General features: G+C 33.0%; 2 protein-coding genes across 2 annotated transcripts in view; one reads left to right on the top strand and one right to left on the bottom strand.

Annotated features, from left to right (window-relative positions):
• sei (potassium voltage-gated channel seizure) overlaps positions 1 to 11,525 on the top strand; it is a 58,890-nt gene extending 47,365 nt beyond the window's left edge. The window contains exons 14-16 of the mRNA XM_077438198.1: positions 359 to 433; positions 4,952 to 5,601; positions 10,444 to 11,525. Of these exons, the coding sequence (XP_077294324.1) occupies positions 359 to 433; positions 4,952 to 5,601; positions 10,444 to 10,560 (842 nt within the window). The 3' untranslated portion in view covers positions 10,561 to 11,525. The remainder of the gene's footprint in view (positions 1 to 358; positions 434 to 4,951; positions 5,602 to 10,443) is intronic.
• LOC143916913 (E3 ubiquitin-protein ligase RNF180-like) lies at positions 10,590 to 15,718 on the bottom strand. The gene is made up of 2 exons (XM_077438197.1): positions 15,439 to 15,718; positions 10,590 to 10,738 (listed from the first exon to the last, which is right to left on the bottom strand). Exons 1-2 carry the CDS (start codon positions 15,716 to 15,718, stop codon positions 10,590 to 10,592), a joined length of 429 nt encoding a protein of 142 aa, XP_077294323.1.
• Between the last annotated feature and the right edge of the window lie 2,492 nt (positions 15,719 to 18,210).

Below are 18,210 nucleotides of genomic sequence, written 5' to 3'. Positions count from 1 at the left end.
TAACACATATACGGAATAACTAGCGACTGCCGATGAAGTACATATATACATATGTATGTACGTAGCTGACAAAGTCTACGAGTCGTAAACAATGTATGCCGCGAATATCCAGAGGTAACGATGCTCTGCCTTATTAGGTATACACATAAAACAGTCACATTTCATAAAATCATTAATACGTTTTAAAGAACATATGTGTATGTAATAAAAGGAAATTTTCAATATACATCGAATGAAATAATTGATTCATTGTATTCATTTGATCATTTTTATTTTTTATTTTAACATTTGCTAATCTGACATGAGATTCTTTTGAGTGCGAGTTTGTTTCTGTTTTATTTCCATTACTGATCTGCAGGCATGCTAGCCCAGTTGAAACGGAGTTTCCCCGACCTGCACCACAAAACCCACCAGCCGTTGCATAATACCTACTGTGAGTACCGACATTGAGGCTGAGAGCACGTTGAGATGCAGAAAACTCAGCCAACGTGCACCCAGCCTGAAAGTGTCCAACGGTATTCAAACCCAACACCGAATACCGTTCGATACTAATATAAATGTGGTTTTCAAACAAACTATACGATTCGCCAAAATTTTAATGATTCAACTCTCTGTTCATTGATGATAAAAGTGCATTCTGTATGGAATTTTGGCAAATCTTTCGAATTTTTCCATCGAAAATATTCAACAGTGCAAGATCATTGAATCGCTTAAAATTTTGAAGCTTTAATCAATGTAAATTCGGTCTTGTTATTTATTGGCATTGTGAATATTATTTCATTTGTTATTTTTTTTTTATTTGTTCGTGAAAAAATTAGACAGTTCAATATTATACAATATAAAATTTGAATTTAATTATTTTCATTTTTTTTTTACCCTTTGAATGCTGACGACTTTTCTGTTGAGAGCCGGCCACGCTGAAAATATTTAATAAAAATTGTAGCTAATCCAAACAACCCCTGGATCACTACTCTAGATAACTACCACTGAGGATTTCGAGTTTTGTAAAGATGTGTTTAGACTCTCCAATATATCTTGCAACAATCTAATATATAATTTCGATAACGACTTGAAACATTGGTTGGGAACTTCGTAAACAACACAAAGTTTCTATGACGAAATGGAAACGGGGGGTAGGGGGCGGGGGGCAAAGGCCTCCGGGGCTTTTGTTTACTCTGGTTATATACACAGGGATTCTGGTTATATATAATTTCGAAAGAGACTTTGTATGTACGAAACATTGGTTGGGAACTTCGTAAACAAGTCAAAATTTCTATGACGAGTCCAAATAAACTAATCCAAACAAACCCTATCTATATAACTACCGCTGAGGATTTTGAGTTTATATATCTTGCAACAATATAAAATAAACAAAAGAAGTCTATTAATGAATGCATTGTTCCAAAACTAGTTCCGTCTTCTTCATTGTTGTTAAAATGTAATGCTCACAATCTAAATTCCAAGCTGCAATCTAAAATACTCAGCAGTTAGGGATTTCCATCGAGAAATTCGTTATAAATTCAGAAATTCCGGTGTAAACCAGTCTTTATAAACATTGACACGGATTACACGACCCATGTTCAATGCATTTTTTTTTCAATGCTACCTGGAAAGGCTTTGTACTTTGTATACGCTCAAAATACAACGCCTATCGGCGTTTTTCAGGCCCATAGACTTGTGGGAAAAACGCCAATCGGCATTGGTCAGCATTCAAAGGGTTAAACAATCAAAATCTCATTCTTTATTGAACTACATATGTATATACATAATATAAATTGTATAATATTGAATCAAAAAAATATATCAACATTCATTTAATGTATTAATTTTATACTTTTTAATTATTGTCGTTCAATTATGATTTTAATTATCCACTTGGATATGTATTATAAATATTTTTTTTATTTATTTAGATATTGTTTTCCTTTTTAATTCGAATGTTTGCTAAAGCGATAGTTAATCCTTCATAAAACCAATCAAATCTGGTGTATTCTGCTGAAGGACAATGTTCGCTGGAATGTTTTATTACTTTGGAAATAATTAATTACTATTGGTCCTCTATCTTTCTTTCTAAACCGCATCTTACTTCCACAATTGTAAATATATTCTTCTTTCGAAACATTTCCATCTTTTCGTGGATCATAATCATTTTTAATTAAAATTAATCAATCAAAACACTAATCGTTTGATTCATGACAATCATATGTAAATAATTTAATCAGGCTAAAACATTTAAATATTTAATTATCTGTACATATGTATATAATAATAACGTTTATGCAATGCCAACACCTTTAAATAGATATAAACAAACTAACGATCCTTAAAGCTATCGTAATACTTCTAAATTGAACCTAATTATGAGGCCTTGAAAGTTTTTCAAATTTCGTTCAGTTTAATAGACATTTAGACTTTCGCTGTAAATTTTGTTCATTTTTGTGCGTGACTTGAAAGCAAATAAGTTAAGCAAAACACGGTTATAAAAGTCTTGGCTTTGTGAGTAATTTGCATAATTTGCACCTATAAATACCATTCAATTGATGACTGAAAAATTGGAGACGTTTCGAAAGACTTGTAAATCCTCCCTTTTATCTAGTGACAAAATTTGAGTATTGTAATTCTGTAAATACATGTAATTTATTACACACGAAACATTCTTTATAAATATTCTAAAATATATATATGAATACGAATTTTACTCGATATGCTTATATGTACGATAAATAAGCTTTGTTCTAAAAGGTATCAAATTTCAAAAACCATTATTATTCATTCAATTTCAAACTATATATACTACATTCCAAGTTTATATTTCGATCTTTCATGATCATACTACATGGTTTGTTCATACACGAACCAATCTGGCCAGTTATAGTGTACACAAAATAGTAAATTGCGACAAGTAAACTAACTAACAGCAGTGTTCAATACATACGGGGCGACATTCAAAATCTATCATAAAAATCGTGACTTTGAGGCACTGATATCATATCAGCCATTTTTGTATGAAAATATATAATATGTATTTTACCTGTTAATTATTTCCCTTTTAAATAATTGGCGTTTTGACATCTCAAAGGTTTTAACAGCTCAAAAGTTTTGACAGCTAAAAGTTTCATGCAAACCCTGGCAAATCAATTTTAAAATAACTTACGACTGTTGGAACTTTAACTAAAACCAATATTTCGCATATGAACAAACTAGTATGTCTATGAACGAACCGGAATGTACACTTGGACTGTAACATATATGTACATAATTGGTTATAAAAAAATATTTAAAGAATAAATTTCAACTTTTTTTCTAATTAAAACGGTTTTGAATTATTTTAATTGATTTTCGGAGAATTTCTTATATTTTTTCGATTTGTAATTTGGTTTTGGAGGGTTTTGGGGCCCTCTGTCACTCCATATATATTTGAATGAAATAAATAAAAGATGAATATCCGCTATGCAAAATTTACACTTAAAATTGAGAATTTAATTCGGTATAAAATATCATGACTAAGACCATAGGCCTATACATAAGTTTATTTTTTACTTCAACTTTCAGCCACCTGTGCCTTAAAAAAAAATCTATTTCTATTCTAACCTTAAAACAAAATGTACTCAAATTTGAAAATGCATTAAAATTGATACACTTTAAAGCGCATTTTGGCCCGAAAGCCTTAGTTTTGAGACCCCTGATCTAAGCATATCTTCAGGAAGTTGTAGACGATAATGATGATCAGAGATCGACGGACAAGTTTATTTTGCCCACAAAAAAATGGTTCACTGTTGGCAATGACTAGACTACGGATACAGACCGTGCTTTTTCCAGGAATTGAGGCGCATGTGCCTTAAAAAAAATTCTATTTCTATTCTAACCTTAAAACAAAATGTACTCAAATTTGAAAATGCATTAAAATTGATACACTTTAAAGCGCATTTTGGCCCGAAAGCCTTAGTTTTGGGACCCCTGATCTAAGCATTAATCTTCAGGAAGTTGTAGACGATAATGATGATCAGAGATCGACGGACAAGTTTATTTTGCCCACAAAAAAATGGTTCACTGTTGGCAATGACTAGACTACGGATACAGACCGTGCTTTTTCCAGGAATTGAGGCGGTTTGGCTCTATTTACAAAACTAGAGTACAAAAAAAAAGGTTCAGCGAACCTTTAACAAAGCATTTACAACAATTTATCCAGCAGCATAGCTCGGACGTTAAGCTTCTGCTTACCGTCAAGAAGGTGCCGGGTTCTATCCCTGAATTAAAATGAATTTTTCAGAGTATGCTGTTGGTCAGACCGGGATTTGTGACTCCAGTTTGATCGTTTCCTATCAGAGTTTGCCAATTTTCTCTGATTTCATTGTTGAAACGGTTCCCGGAAAAAAAAATTGGCTAAAAATCCTTCCTACCTACTATGTCACCACTATTTGAAATTTGATGGATGTACAATAAAAATTTATGTACAATTCATAGATGTCTCGTTAATTTGCGAGTTTTTTCAGTGTCTCGCAATTCAACGACTTATAATAAAAAAAAATGCTGCATTTGTATTTGTAATTGGCCAGGAAGGCGCATTGGGATTTACCTGTAAGGCCTTCCTGGTATATATGTAAAAAAAAAAAAAAAATTTGAACAATAAACGGCGCGCTGTGGGTCCGGCCACTAGCAATGACTAATCCTACAAGGCAAGAGATCAATAAAAAGGTTGACAATAAGTGAACAATTTTTTTTTTGTAGCTTGTCCGCCGAAGTCTGGTGATGATAAAGTCCAAAGTTCTTAACGATTTTCCATTTTCAACTGATCATTCTAATATTCTGACCTTTTAGAACCGAGCTATAATATAAATAAAAATTGGTATAAATACAATGCATTATTTAATAAAAATGACTGTATGTAAATATGTGTATATATTTGTATACATATATATGTATGTACATGTGTATGTTTCTGACACGGCAGCCCAATCGACGCCACAAGCAGGGGTGATCCGGCGAACGGGGGTGCGGAGACAATCGTCGATAGGTCCTCTCACCGATTGTCCCCCATCGCCTCCAGGACTATCACCTCAAGCACCTGAAGGTCCCGAAGGATCCAGCCTCCGTCCCAGCGATGCCGTGCGAAACGACGTCCACGTGTACTGCAACGTGGGCGGGCTGACCCAGTCCAGGTCGCAGCCGCACTCCGTCAACACTCTGCACCGACTCCAAACAGCCAGGGCTCGATCCTCGGAAGACGGTGGCCATCTTGAAAGCATGCCAGCATTCCCTGCCTTACCCACGCTGCCCTCCCGTCCCGTTCACGCGAGGAACTACTCGCGAAATCTCAACTACGAGAGTGGCGCCAGCCACACCATCATGGTCCAGGATGTGTCGCCGCAGTACCAGAATGTTCCCACGTGTCGGTGTTCAGCTGCGGCTGCGGCTGACGGGAATAACATTATAGAGAGGTTGGAGGAGGTGTCCAATAGGCTAGGCGCCCTGGAGCGAGGTCTGGCCACCGACGTGAGGAGGATCCTCGCGCTGCTGGAGAAGTCGAATCCTTTGGCATCGTCGGAGACCGAATTCGTGACGACTTCCAGCTCGATAGCAGCTCCAGTCGATGTAGACACGGTGAGTAGTGTTGTAAAATTCTATTTAATAATCATTGATGTATAATCATGCCCGTTGTTGCTGGAGCAGTTGGGACTTTATGTCCCTAATCACTATGTGCGTGGTAGACATCACCATTTGCTGGCTGTACCTCCTGCCCGCACAGTCCTTTTTCGAATGGCTCCTATTCCAAGAGCTATCCAACTTCTTAATGAAATCGTTGCTGCCGAGACTGAATGTGATATTTTCCACCTTAGTGAGCGTAAATTGTCGGAAATTACTCTAACCCATTTATCTGGTAGTCTGCGCTCATCATTGTTTTCATGATTGATTGTGATTTATGAGTGAAATTTTGATTAACTCTCTTCCATTTGGGCCTTACAGGGATGTTTTGTATTTGTAGTTGTTTCTTACATATTTATTGAAACTGGCTGTAGGTGCAAGGCATTCCTTATGCTATATTTTATTTGATATTTTTACTTTATCTGTTATTATTAAATGCTATTTTTTATGTTTATGTATGGATGTATTTATGTTTATGTTTAATTGTTATTTTTTTTTTTTTTGTGTTATATTTTTTGACCATTGTGGCGCTTTAGGAATTCCTGTTATGCCACAATGGTCTGTTTTGAATAAATAAATAAATATAATACACTAGATCCACCCTCACGTATTATACTGGTCTCCCTTTTGGCGCATGCAAAATACATGGCGCATGCACAGTTTCTCTTAGTAGGTAGGTAGGTACCGCTGCGTCGTAGGGAAAAAAACCTATCTTCCCCGCTAGTTAAACCCCCCGCACCCCTCAGTTAGTGAAGACAAGATCTCCGACCAAAATCACACGTCAGGGCTCATCTATGTGTATTATACATCAATTATAGAACATTCTCAGGAATATTCTCCAAAACGAGAATTTTCGAGAATATTATTTTTTAGAGCATCTGGAAGGCTTTTATACTATTCCGTTGCAATTTCAAAAAATGGATAAATTCATGTGAACGGTAAGATGAGGGAAGACACGAATAAAATTAACTAACTAATGCAAAAACCTAATTAATAATAATTGGTAAAAGTGAGAACGCTCGACAGGAAAAGCCGGGCTAGATGTTGGTTGCCATTATGCCGGCGCCAGATATGTGTTCAAAGATGTGATCAAATAGGTGTTCACATGTGTGGCACGGGCATTTGATACTATTGTCACATATTTGATCACTTAAGTGCGCTTTGCCGTTCCGTGTCGGTTTTTTAGCGCACATCAAAGGGATAAAAGTCCAAATGTTTGTGTGCCTGCCACACTGCGCGAAGCCCACTTGCGCGAGCCTAGTTGATCAAATCTTTGAACATATGTATATCTGGCAGATACAACAATATGTGACCAAATGTGTGAGTGAAGTCTTCAAAGAAGTGATCACTTCTTTGAACTCATGTCTGGCTCCGGCATAATGGCAACCAACATCTAGCCTGTCTGTGTTTCTGTCGAGTGTTCTCACTTTTACCTAATAATTAACATTTTGCATTTCATATATACAGAGAGAGGGTAAGCAAATGTGACTTTTGAGCAGTTGGCGAAACACAACAGAAACGTTACGCCTATTATGTAATTTGTGTTAAAATATTTAACATAGATATGGAAGCAAAAAAAAAGCAACTGACATTTTAGTGTTAATGGTAACTCGCATTGTTTATTTACCAACTTTTATCGTTTCTAAACTTAATAAATTTACGATTTCATATTATGTAATGTGTTTTAAAAGTACGCACTGGTGTGAAATAACAATTAAAATACCCAAACTCATACAAAATCTCTGTTAAAAAATTTCGTCGAAAACTTTGGAAGTAAATTGATGAATTCGTGTGAACGTTAAATATGAGGGATGAAATGAATAAAATATTTTTTTACGATCTTGTGTGTTAAGTTTAAAAGAATGATTAAATAAAGAAAAATGAAATTCTCGGCGAATTATGAGAATATTCTCGACTTACAACACTAACGGTGAGTATTCGCGGTTTCAATTCGCTAAGTTGCTCCACTGGCCGTTGGCGGCCATTTCGCCCGATAGACTTCTCAATTAAAATGGCCGATTGTCTATTTTTTTTAATTTTACAACGAAAGAACTATTGAGGTAGGGCGAATGAGATTACTAGATTGTTAATGCACGAAAGTGTTATATTTAGCAGCCGAGAAAGAAGTGAGTAGTGACCAAAAAACATAGCCGAGTTGGTCCCAACTCGCAGGATGGTGACCGAAACTCGACCATGCCGTAGAGCCGCCACAGAACAAATAGTGTTGTATCGATTCAATATACATATTCTAAATATTGAAATCAACCATTTTGTAAGCAGTGTAATATACATATTTATATCAATAAAAAAGAAAATTCCCAATCCTATACTATGTAGGTCCGCTCTAGGAAGAGTCTTGGGAAAAACGTAGGGCCGCGCTTACTATATTTACAAATGTGTAATGCACACAGGCGGCCAAAATATAAAGGCGGCCGAAAGAAATGAGAGTCGTCGATAAGATTATATTCCTTTTCAAAATAGGAAACCAGACTTTTTGTGGTTGGGAAATATGAAATATGAAATTTTCATATCAAACAGGTGTCATAAAAAATATATTTCATTGAACAAATACATATGTGAAAGATTTTCTTATCATTGATAAAATTTATAACGTGAAAAAGCATTACATAATAAATAAAATTATTTACAGGTAGAAGGGGGAAAAAGTATACTATTTTTGCAGAGTAGTAAATAGAGAACTTTAATAAAACAAAAATATTATTAAATATTTTAGAATGAAATCAATTTTATTCTTTAAAATATGTATTTATGTAATACATTGAATTCCGCTTTAGTTGGGACCCCAGTTAATCGGGTCAGCCGGCTATTTGGGACGAACTCCAAGGAACGAAAACCACCAATAGTGATCCGCCAGCTTTGCTTATCAGTCAGTCGGATTTATTACTAAAAAAATGGATTTATTAATTCTGTACCTGGAAGATTTATAGTTCTATTTCCAAGTTTACCAAAAATTAGTACACTATTTCGCTTAAAATCTTGAAATCATTTAATAAATAAGTAATACTACGTATCAACAGTTGTTCATTTTCATTTTCGAGTGGATATGATGGAATCAATAAAAAATGTTCTCACAGTAGAATACAAACTTTGAAAGTCAAAAAACAAGACTAAAAATTATTCTTTTTTATACCCGGAAGGCCTAACAGGTAACCCAAATGCACCTTCCTGGCCAGAAGCATACAAGCATTTGATACGAGTATTATTAATATTATACAAAGTAAAAACATATCAACTAACACCAACAGAGATATCTATGTTCAAATCTGTATATTTGCAGCATTTTCACCGAAATTCTGATAGCAATGCATCAATTTAAACTTCAATAGTCAATTGGCATTGTTCCCATAGATGTAGAATAACCTAGATATGCCTTTACATACACATTTCGTTGAAGATCTTGTCGCCACTAACTGAGGGGTGCGGGGGGTTTAACTAGCGGGGAAGTGGTGAAAAAAAAGGTCGACGCAGCGGTCGGCAGTGGTCAGCAACTAGTTTATGTACATATGTATGTACATGCACTGAAGTTTTATTTTATTTATAACTTTATTTTATTGGACACTTTGTGTGACAGTAAACCAAACTAATAAAGCCATATTAAGAAAAAAATATTTAGCTATACACACTATATTAAACTACAAATGTATGTTACTATAATAAAACCATCATTAACTATTACAATATTTAAACATTAGTAACTTCCACAAGGATCAATTTTAAAGCTGACACTATAATATTTAGTTCATTGTTTGTAGTTTTAAACTTAATGTCGATTTCTGAATTTCCTCCAGTGCCAACAAGATATACGCGTGCATTTAGAGACACCTGTGGCAGAGGTTGTCGACCGCTGTTCCATCACTGCATATAACACCACATACATCGCGCCGATATTTCATTATATGTTAAAATACTACTATAATTGAAGACATTATATATTAATTCTTACATATGATATGTGATGCCATCCGCCTTTTTATGTTTTCTTGAGTAATTGTAACACAATTTCACTGAACACGTTGGCATTTTCGAAAAATGTCAATCGACCTTCCGACTTAGAAGCAGTGCCGGTTTTAGGGGGGGGGGCTGGGTCGGGCGGTGCCCGAGGACGCCAAATAAGTTAGGGCGTCGCTCGATGCTCCAAAAGCGCTTTAAAATTAAAATTAGAGCGCCAAAGACCCTACATTTGTAATCGGCAAATTCTATTCAAACAATTTACTGGAAAAAGCCAATCTTCAAATTAATCTCACCGCGAGTTCAAAATCTGATATTATTAGCAATGAACTTATCAATTTAAAAGCCTTTCACTCATTGTATTAAATTTTATAAAACAGCACAATTTACAAGAATTATATCCAAACATTTGGGTTTCTATGCTTTTGCTGACACTGCCTGAAACTGTAGCAAGGTCCCAAGGCCGGGAAAAAGGAGGATGGTAATCCAGTTTTTTATAATTTTTTTCAAAGGGTGTTTAGAAAAAATTGTCCGAGGGTGCCATTGGGTGTATAGCCGGCACGGCACTGCTTAGAAGCTAACTAGCTACTGAGAGAGAGTGTGCATGCACTGTACTTTTTTTTGTGTGTGCATGCACCAACGGGGTGATCGGCTTAGAGCGTCAGGGCGTATCTATTTATTCTATATCTATGATTGTTATGTTGATACATTATGTTGATACAAATTACCAACGACTTTAGTAGGCATTACAAATACAAGATGAATTATATATACATATGTAAAATTATATATTTTATAGGTGAAATGTAATTGATTTTGTAATTTTTGAAGATGGGTGGCCGAGGACTAAGAGCAGCAGCCGTCCAGAGGTCGGCCAGCGAGCCGCCACCACCACCGACGGCACCTATGCTACCTCCACCACCACACAGTCGTTCGTTTCACAGATAGTCCCGGATAAAAAGTGCTGAATCTTTCGTCTACGTTTGTTTTGATCGAACTGCCTGACCGCTGTCTGCCTCGGCGCGCGCTTCAAAATTACCACACGCTGAAATATATACTATCATCATCACATACCATACACTTCCAGTGCATTTCAGTTGGTCAATAATAATAATCATTACTATACCTACACGTATATAAATTTAAAAGAAAAATTCATGAAAAAAGCCTTGTTATAATTATGTACATTATTACATAATATATATGTATCTACATATGAGCGTATTCAACTTCATCAACTTAAATGACGGAAGCATTCTTTTTATTAATGGTTGTGGCTATTTGCAGGTACTATATCTGAAAATTATTTGCTATTTGCAGGTACTATATCTGCGAATTATTGGCTATTTGCAGGTACTATATCTGCGACAGGCGCAAAGCCTTCTGCGCATGTGCGTGAACTGTCACTGTCAGCGTGTTTACTGTTAAAATTTTGTTTTAAACCTCTTAAAATTTAGTTCAAACTCGTAAAGTGACGTAGAGTAAAAAATATAATCCAAATTAGTTAATTTTATTAATTGTTAGAAAATTATTATCATATACAACGTATAATACCTACATACAAGTACAAGCCGCGAACTAGCTAAATGATATAAATTTATTATAATAACGTGTGAAATTTATTTGCCTCATGTATAATCAACGATTGATTAAACAAGTCTAGCATACATTAAATGTAAGAAATTATAATCGGATTATAAGTTCACGCGCATGCGCAGAAGGCTTTGCGCCTGTCGCAGATATAGTACCTACAAATAGCCAATAATTTTCAGATATAGTACCTGCAAATAGCCACAACAGTTATTAATTGTATTTATTACGTATTCGAAATCAACTGTCAGAGATATGTACGTTTCAATTATTTTGCATTGATTGACTGACATTGTTTTATATTAAATTTCCAGCACTTACTTAAAAAAAAAAGGCAATATATTGTGTGTGTAAAGATTTTACATCGTTACAGGGATTCTGATCATTATCATTGTTATATAATATAATATTATAAAATATACACATTGTGATTGTCTGAATTATCATTGGAACGTTTAGCAAAATTGTAAGATAGATAGATAGATTTTTACTATGCAACGGATTGGTTAATTAAAATACGAACACGGCAAATGCTAAAAATTATCACTTGCTTTTTTATTAATTATTATCATATTACGAACTATATAGTCATTTGCTTGTACGTATTGTGTACTTTTTAAGTTATTTTTATCACTTTTCTATATCTCATTATCAAATAATTAAATAATCAAAGCTGTACTAGACATGGCTATGAATTATCATTTTATTTTTTATTTTTTTTACTTAATACTACTTGAGTTTACTTAAATATAAAATAAAACAGGACCAAATTACAACTGGAAATATTCAGATTTAGTGTAAAAATAAAATTTATGCGTCCACCTTAACTTTTATATCTATTTGTATAAATAAAATTTGACACTTATGTTTTTGTTCGAATATCTATTATGTATTCTTAGTTTTGCTTTGTATATTTGAATGAACAAGCAATAATAAAGTTTAAAAAAAGCGTGTCGAATGTTCGAAAGCACTGATTCCGATAATAAAATACAAAACAATACGCGCGGCTTTGATTGTTAGCATCATAATGGTTTATAAAATATCAATAAAGATTGATTAATACACTTTTAATATTTATTTTAATATTTTTATTGTAAATATAACTGTCAAACGATCTGTGTTGATTCCAAAGGAAGAATATTTACGGTTGTGAAAAATGTTTTCTTATTATAAGTTATATAAATATGATTATCATTTCATGCAATATGTATATGTATTTGTAATAAATATAAGCAATTTCAACACAAATTATAGTTTACATGCATACATATATGATTTGTTTTTAAATTGTAATTTTAATTAATAATAAGTTACATTTTATTTTTATTTATTACTATTATAAATTTATATTTGAAAATATCGAAACGCTTCATATCATTATTGCAATATTGCTATTTATGTATGTATTATTAAAAAAAATGTACTACGTAATATCATTTCTTAAGTGGCGGGCATTTAATCGGTCAATCGTTCACAGCTATTAGCGATTACTACAGGTTTTTCATTCCAAATTTTCCCTTTTTCAATTTGAAATTGAGCGTTTTCATTTGAAATTAAACTTTTTTCATTTGAAATTGAATCCTTTTCAATATGTGAATTTGAAATAATTTGTATATAAAATTATTATTTTGAATAAAAACCAATAATTTTATTTTACTACCGCCATCTATGTATAAAATTAATGACTACCAAAGGTCACCGAGATTAAAAATTTTCGGACTTGAAACGCTTCTTAAACGATATTTTATCTCTATCGTAATGGCGGAGGATCCATTTACTTATATTGATGACCAAAATGAGCAATATGGCAAACTATGAAAACGATCGGATAAGAGGAAAACTTTTTCCTGAATTGTAATCGTAAGTGAATCGTAAAGGAGGTATGTAATAATGAAAAAAGGGTCGATTTGAAATGAAAAAGGGTCAATTTGAAATGAAAAGGGTCAATTTGGAATGAAAATCGTGTATCTTAACGGCTATGCATGGGAAAGGGAAGAAATAACAAGTGCCATTATTATTAAACGAGCATGTTTTTTACTCATTGAACAAAAATTTCTTATTTTTTTGTACAGTTTTTATACAAAAAGTATATATATGATAAAAATAATTGTCGTGCAAACGTTGATGGGTATATATGTATAAATTATATATTGAAAAATATTGCTGCATTCCTATAAACGGTAGAAAAATTTAGAAAGAAAGCCCCAAAAATTGTGTAAATTATTTATTATTATCATTATAAATGCATAGTTCACAAGACGGTAGTTGATATTCATCGTGTTTTTGATTTAATCATCGATCCAATCAGTGGCGTACGCGACGATTCACTCACTCACTATCCTAATAGCACAAAATTGATCCCAATCTACCGTATATTCGATGCCCATGTCAGTGTCGGCACATTATTCGTTTACGTTTGCATTTAATATACAGCGATCGAAAGACTAAGCACACGTTTAGTATTATTAAAATACTTAATTTAGATATTAACTCGTATGCGAGTCCGTCGTGGCATTGAATTGTTATATGTATGTATGTGTATCGGTGTTGAAGAGTCACGTGTCCGGGATACTCGGTGATAATCTTCAGACGAATCGTCGATTGTATAACTACTACTAATTGTATACATAAACACAATTAGATGTATTGTAAAATGAGACATATTATAAATTATTATAATTTTTACTGTGTAGTTGGTTAATTTTTGTATGTGACAGTTGAGTTATATATATATATAGTTAAAGCAAAAAATTAAAATAAATAAATAAAAAATAACTAAACATGCTAAAAGTAATTAAAATACATATTTAAATATGAATAAATGTAAAAGTATCATTTATGTTATTATATAGTCTTTCCCAAGTATAAAATACGTACGTTTCAACCTTTAATAAGTTATTTTGCACCAAAAAAGTATATATATATATATATATATATATATATATATATATATATATATATATATATATATATATATCATGTCACAAGACATAGCTCAAGCATTTTCATCGTTGGTTTGAAAGACAATTTCCTTTTTATCCTAGTATTAGATGGTAGTTCTCTAGTAATATTTGATTTTGATATCACGATTAAAATGCAAGAAATTTGTGTACTTAACAAACCGAGTATTAGTTGTGGCATAGGAGAATATTTTGCTAAAGCTGTGTACTATTTAATACTTTGTGAAAGTGTGCTTGAAAGCAATACGTCGAGATGAGGCCTGTATTTTTGTTTTAAACCCCTTACCCGTTTAGTATGTGTACATTTTACCCTAATCCTATCGGTACGTGTCACTTTGAAGCGTTAAAATAGTTCAAGTTTTCTTTAGCGAGTCATATCTGATGTATAAAATAACAAAGCTCGATTCAAATCAGTCGATTTTCCAACATAATGAAAGTACAGTTAAATTGAAAAGGATTAGGATTAAATTGCGAGAATGACACGCCTAAGACGATATATTATGTACTATTTTTCTTTACATCTTCATCTTAAAAATACTATAATTAAAAAAATGAATTGCAATCGAATGCATTCCACGTGCTATATAACACTTTGCATAGTTCAAATGGAAAGAAAATGTGACTATGTAATGAAAATCCATTACCCGAGTTTGTAAAACTCATCGTTTGAGATCGACTGTTTACATTTTGACTCTTATCTTCTTGGATTGATTTGCATTTGCAAGAAAAAAATTGTAATTTGTACATAATTGAGTTGCTCAAACGACGATGTTTGTTTTTTTTTTAAACATTGATATGAAATTTGACAAAATCTGACTATTCATTGTATAATATGTATTATGAATTTGTACGGAAGCGTGCGTTATTCGAGCCGACGCACATTGTACGTACGATATTTTTCATTTAGTTTTAAGGGATATTGTGATAATTGTTTATTGCTGAAATGTTGACATTTGCCTGCCTTTTCTTATAAACATAAATAATGAATTAAACATTTAATACAAAAATACTCTTTTGTTTTTATTTCACTTACACTTTTCAAAGCCGCCTATTGGCGAAATTCTGCAGCTCGCTCATAAAATAAATATACAATTCAAGACCAATAAAAGAAAACGCATAAGACTTAAAAATATATATATTTACAATATAGTATTACAATCAAGTGTTTGTTTATGTTCAAAGGATGAGGTTATGTATGCGGACGGGCGCTCTAAGAACAGGTCGATCTTTTTGGTGTTGAGTCTGACGGGGGGTAGGAGGGCGAAGCCGCACGCACAGCGCCTTCCCGATACGAAGTCGAAGGATCCGAGAGGGGCGCCGCATTCGCACATTAATTTGCCGACGCACCAGCCGCTTTCGGACACGGCGGTTTCGACCCACGTGGGTAAAATCTCTCCTTCGGCAAACACCTGGCCATGTCGCCAATCTTCGCAGGGCGAAGCCCCCACGGGGGCGTCCGACACCTCTTCTAGGGGACGACCGTGCGCATTCACGAGGGGCGACTCAGATCTTCGCCAAATCTCTCGAGCGCATCCACGACAACGCACCTCGTCCATGACAGTTCAAAACAATCTAAACGTCAAATTTGACATTTACCCTGACATCTATTTCTACGGCCATGTACCTGTTTTTTTTTTTTTTTTCTTCAAACATTAAACACTCCCCTGATTTAATTGATCAAAATTATATTTTCAATATAGTTTTACGGATACTGTTCGTTTGAATGCTGACCAACGCCATGAAAAACGCCGATAGGCGTTGTATTTTGACAATGTACAAAGTAAACAAGAATACTACCCGCTAAGCCTTTCCAGGTAGCATTGAAAAAAAAAGCATTAAACATGGGTCGTGTAATCCGTGTCAATGTTTATAAAGACTGGTTAACTGGTTAGTTAACTCTTTTAAACGAAAACAAAAAATAGTGTGGCCAGAATACTATCCCAATAAACATATCCAATTATATATCCCTAGAACCGAAAAAAAGTCATTTATCGAACAGTGTAATTAATAAAAAATATTATTTAGGTGACTCCACCCCTAGCGACGCCACTGCTATACTTGAATATAATTTGTCATAAATTTTGAATAAGACTAATTTTATATTTATAGCAGCTACATGCATATGTAATGAAACCAAAACCTTTTAAATTGAAAATTCTAGGATAATAATTTCATTTGTATTTGATAAATATTTAATTAAAAGTCGAAAAATAGTAGATTTTGAAAAATGTTTCTGGAATAATTGCTGTGATGATCCTAGAACCAAGCCAACGAGACAAGTATAGAAACGGAGTTCATTTAACGAGAATTGATGTTTCGCAAGGGACCCGTGGAATATTATTGCTGTATTACTATGTACAAGCGCTAAACAATTTCTTATGTTAAACAGCTGTAAATTCAATTCCAATTCAACACGTTTTTGAAGGTTCGGTGATTATTGCGCACATTGGGATCTCGCGCACGTCACTAAAATTTCGATCACGGAACGTCTGGCACCCAAAAGATCCATTCATCGAGAGTTACCAACGAGAATTCGAGTTCCAGATATTTCGTATTCGCGATTTTCATGGCAACGATTGTCGTGTGCGCTATCACAATGCGCGGAATAATCCGTTAACCGTTTTTGAAAATGACAAGCCTTTGAATAAGATTAATAGAATATATTATCCTGAAGCTGTCGCAATAGTAAGCAACAATAATCGAATGACAGGTGGAAAATTACTTTGGTTTCATTTGGAGTAAAATAGTTAAAAAAAAATAAAAACAATCATTTTAATATATTCAAGATGTTTATTATAAATTTTGAAAATAATTTAGAGAATATCTGTAATACAAATAACATAATGATATATTTTATCGACTGCTAACGTAATTTAAAGAGATAATTTTTTTGTTAATATATACACAGGATTTAAAAAAAATATTTTACAAAGGAGATGAAGGTCTCCAAAATAAAAAAAATTATCGATACATATAGTTTCATGGGAAGAAATGAAATAAACAAAACTAATACAATGGCTTTCTTTCAAAATGTTTAAAACACGCTTTATCGTGCACATTATTATTGATATATTATAAAGACACTATGTAATTTGTAATCAAAGAAATAACAAACACTGAAATATATATGACATTAAAAATAATCAAACCAAACGTAAAAAAGACATTGTTAAATTTTATTTATGTATTATATTTATTTATAACATTTCTGAATTATATACTTTTTTTCTTCGTATAAGATAAATTCACATCTGCATCATAGTCGAAAAATAATAAAAACTTAACGTTAAACGTGTAGTGAAACTTTTAAAGCATTTTCAAACCGTCCTCAAAATGTACATTCAGTTAAGACAAAAAATAATTAAGTAGAATATTAATTAAAAAAAAAAAAAAAACAAGTTTTACAACAGAGATCAGCATTATCATTTCACATAAATAAAAAGTTTATAATATAAAAATATAATCGCTTTACAATTTGACTAATTTCTCTAAAATATCAGTACAATTTATGCGAAAATAATCAAACATTGAAAGGATGTGTACAAAATCTTTTACAGACATTTATTTGCCAACGGTACGGAAAAGAAAAACCTACACTTGCACTTTTCATAATTTTTTTTCTCCTCCTCCATTAATCTTACAAACACATACGTATATTTACTATCAGAGAGTGAACCGGATCATTCTATTTCATTTTTCACATTATATTTCTCTATCGTAGAACCTTCAATCAATTTTGTGCATTTGACCAGAGATTACATTACAATATAACTTTAATATACTGTTATATATATGTACAAATCTTTTTTGAATGCTCGTCGTGTGTATACGTTTATTACTTGCTTCGTCTATTTTTGTTTATATCGCATACCACACAACACCACAGTTATTAAGCAATGAGTTTGTGTAAGTGTATGGGGTGTGTAATACAATTAAAATTACTGTACATCACATCATCATTAATATTACATATATATGTGTATATATTTATATATATATACTTCATATATTGATTGATTAAATAGTCATTTCCTCACATTAGCTCACA

The sequence above is a fragment of the Arctopsyche grandis genome, chromosome 9, assembly GCF_051622035.1.
Source record: "Arctopsyche grandis isolate Sample6627 chromosome 9, ASM5162203v2, whole genome shotgun sequence".
Taxonomy (NCBI): domain Eukaryota; kingdom Metazoa; phylum Arthropoda; class Insecta; order Trichoptera; family Hydropsychidae; genus Arctopsyche; species Arctopsyche grandis.
The sequence above is the reverse complement of the archived record's forward strand: the minus strand, read 5'-3'. Positions and strand labels throughout refer to the sequence as shown.

Coding starts and splice junctions, on each gene's coding strand:
- LOC143916913 (XM_077438197.1), bottom strand. CDS start 15,718: ATGGACGAGGTGCGTTGTCGTGGATGCGCTCGAGAGATTTGGCGAAGA. Junction 10,739..15,438: donor CTTCGTATCGGGAAGGCGCT/GTGCGTGCGGCT, acceptor ATATACGTGTAG/GTATAGTAATGATTATTATT.